The sequence below is a fragment of the Trypanosoma equiperdum genome, assembly GCF_001457755.1.
Source record: "Trypanosoma equiperdum strain OVI genome assembly, contig: ctg_1092, whole genome shotgun sequence".
Classification (NCBI taxonomy): domain Eukaryota; phylum Euglenozoa; class Kinetoplastea; order Trypanosomatida; family Trypanosomatidae; genus Trypanosoma; species Trypanosoma equiperdum.
In genome coordinates, this window is record NW_027123052.1 from 46934 (window position 1) to 50386 (window position 3453).

The 3453-nt window shown below is 50.9% G+C and overlaps 1 pseudogene across 1 annotated transcript; it reads right to left on the minus strand.

Annotated features, from left to right (window-relative positions):
• Positions 1 to 11: 11 nt before the first annotated feature.
• Positions 12 to 3083, minus strand: TEOVI_000844700:pseudogene (annotated as a pseudogene). Its single transcript has one exon. A coding segment is annotated over exon 1 (3072 nt).
• Between the last annotated feature and the right edge of the window lie 370 nt (positions 3084 to 3453).

The window sequence follows — 3453 nt, forward strand, 5'->3', positions numbered from 1 at the left end:
CGTCGTCTCACTCATTCGCTCGGCTGCAGTGGGCGGTCACAGGGCTTTACCAGCTGGTGTACGGTTATATCACCCTTCACGCTAATTTCTACTACAGCGTGTGAAGGGAGGCGCAAAGCTGGAGCCATTTCAGGCAACGCATCAGCAAAGAATGCGAGAACCCCTTGCGCTGGTACGGATGAGGCGACAACAAACACCGGACCACGCACCCGCATGACGGCCATAAGTGCCGGCTCCAACCGAACATTTACCTGCCTGCAACTCTCACCGTTGGGAAACTGCACGCAGTAAGAAAGACGAGGGTCCGCCCCGTTGGGAACATGGAGAAAGCGGCGAAGGCCCTCCGCACATATATTAGCAGCGTCTGATGCGCATTCTACCGTCCCCAGTAACGGTGGCTCCTCTTGCTGAGCCTTCTCTTTTCCAGGGTCAGCAACTTCATCATCCGCTGCGATATAGGAACCACTCCCCATCGGCGAGCCTGCGTAGAGAAGCTTGCAGAGTTTTGAGTATCTGATCCGTACCTGCTTAACTGTCCGACCGCAAAACCGCCCAAAATTGATTCTGTCGAGACCGGGAAGTGGACAAAGCAACTCCGCCAGCGGCACGCAAAAGCCGCCGCATCCGCGAGCCCCCCTCGGGAAACTGCTGCCATCGTCGCTGCTGTCCGGCTCTAAAGCCTGTTCCAGTGGCCGCAGTGTATTCATAACGTTCGGATTTGTTCCGTGAAGCACGACCATGTTGGGTGCATCCCGCTCCAATATAAACCGCTTTAGGGCATCCGCAAACTTCTCACCAAGAGGGGTGAGGCGGTCATCCCCGCCGTATATGTGTTTCCTGTCACCCACGGTTTCCCCGGGAACCGCAATATAAATGGGATGAGCAACAGGGTGAAGATTTAATAAAAAGAACGAGATGAGACTTGCTAGTCCGCAGGGAATCTTGTGAAGAATGACATGATGCTTTGCATTGATAATGCGAATGAAACTAATGCCTTCATCCGCATCCAGCTGCTCGTACACCTTTTCATACTCCGCAATCCGAGAGTAAAATGCGGAGATCACCTCACCCGCGTCCTTGACATTCTTAAAGTCATCATTACCACACTTTGCACGTAGTATGTTCTCTGTGATGAGGTTTAAATCATTGCACACTGACTCAATGAATATTACTCTACAGTTGATGTTGTGTTTCTTTGCTTCCTGTTGCAAGCACTCCAACAAATACTTCCTGCGAGCCTTCGTGGTGTTTGTTGCGTCAAACACGCCACAGGCCACCCGATGGTGGGCAATAAAATGAATAAGATCTCCAAAAGCAAGAGTTGCCACCTTGTCACGCATTTGCTTCGCCTGCAAATTTTGCGGATCATAGAAATCTGCACTGCACGTACCCTCCACACCGAGGAGCCTACGGCGGTAGTTCCCGACATTAAACACACGACAGGGAACTCCCTTCCAATTAAGATAACGTGCGATCCGTCGGCCAATAAACGACTTCCCCCGTCCCGGTAACCCCACCATACAAACAATGAGGGAAACCGCATCCGACACAGTCGTATAACTTGAGGACATGTTGGCAATGTCGTCCACTGCATTAGGTAATCTCCCTTCCGCCCCTTGATCCCTCACCCTGTTCAAGCAATCTCTCGCACGGTATTGTGCCACCATATCAGGGGGGAGGGCGGAAAAGAGAACGCTATCGCCCGGTGACACGGCCAGCGGTGCCTTGGATCCCCATCCACGCGTCCCTTTCGTATCCTTCACTGTAGACTGCGACGCGGATCCCTTTTTGCAGCTGGGAAGTGAAATGGACGGCATCGCTGGCGAATTTCCACCACATGAAGGTCCTTCTGTTGCCGCAGCGCCACATGTGGGCGTGCCGTGATAATTTGGGGAAATAGAGCCGTTACCACGGCTTGAATGAACGTGATGATGTCGCTGCTCCTTTTTCATCTGAGCATGCTTCGTCACCGCCACTAGAAGGCGGCACACACCACTATGACGGTTCTCCGCAGCCCAATCAAGCGGCGTACGACCCGTGTTGTCGATTGCCGTAATGTCGGCACCAAACGATATGAGAACGCGCACTACGGATTCGTTTCCTCCGAGCGCCGCCACGTGAAGCGGGGTGCAACCATTGTAATCCCGTTGGTTGACATCTACTAGTTTCCGTTCTAGCAAATAGTGCAGCTCCGATGAATTACAGGCGCGGACAAGAGCAAATATATTCCACGCAGAGACTTCACGTTGAAGCCAACCGAGTTGAACCTGCAAGAAGCCCTTGCGTCTCTGCAGTTCGGCTATGAGAGCGTTGCGACACTTCTCACGCGCCGCTAATGGATCATTAGGATCTGGAATGCTGAGCTGGGGCAATAGTAACCCCTTCCTCTTGTGGCAGCAGGAAGGCGACGCGCGGCGTTCATCGAATTTGCACATATCCTCCTCAGGGCATGATAGGCACCGCGAGTGATGAGGCATCTTGTCTATTGGCAATAACACCTCTCCTTTACTCCTTAGTCCTCGTCCAACATTCCGCACACAAGATTCTAGAGGGAGTGACATGAACCTTCCACGTTTGCACATACCCAATTGCTGTGAAGAGGCTACGGACACACCATCGCTATCCCCTGAGGTTGCATGGCCCAAATTCCCCAGTAACGACGCCCCAAACTCTGAAACCCCGCATCCCCCCACGCTTGAAGCCGCACCACTGGCCAAAAACGGCGAGGCGTGGCTGCTACTCCTTAGTGAGGGGCTCCTGTGTGATGGACTTGCGCCATAAATATGAACCCATTCCTGTTCATTGGAATCTTGTGAAGAAGGCGGGTTCCTTCTCACATCTACTCCCATAGGTCCTCCTCTTCCCTCTGCCGCATCCACTTCTTCCTCTTTCCCTCTTCGTCCAGGGGTAACTGAAATAACTTCACATGGCGGTCGTCTCCCCTCATCGGTGGAGTCCGCCGCGGCCTCATTTCCTTCTTCTCCTCCTCTTCCTCCTATTTTTGTTGCGGTCGTTGCTGTTTTAGAGGTCGTTTCCAACAACTTTTCCGACAACGCGCAACAAACGTGATTTTGTGGATTCATCAACGTTTTCTTTACTTTGCTTTAATATTGTTGTTATTACTGCTGTTATTTGTTATCCCCCACTCTTCAGTTCTGCCCTTACAGAGCCCGCTGTCCTTACGCGACTATTGTTTTCGGAACTATGCGGTACCTCTTCCTCTCCTCTTTTACTTTCTTTATTTTATTTTTATTTCCTTCGCTCCGCGTATAGGGGAATATTATGGGGCAATAAAAATAACAACTGTTATTAATAACTAATAACTAACAATAATAATGACTGGTAACTTGATAAGACACGCCGTTCCTTGACCTGCTATTTTTCCAGATTCTTCTCCCCTGGCTTAGCTTAACACTTCTTTTCTTTACTTCAGAAGGGCAAAAAAAAAAAAAA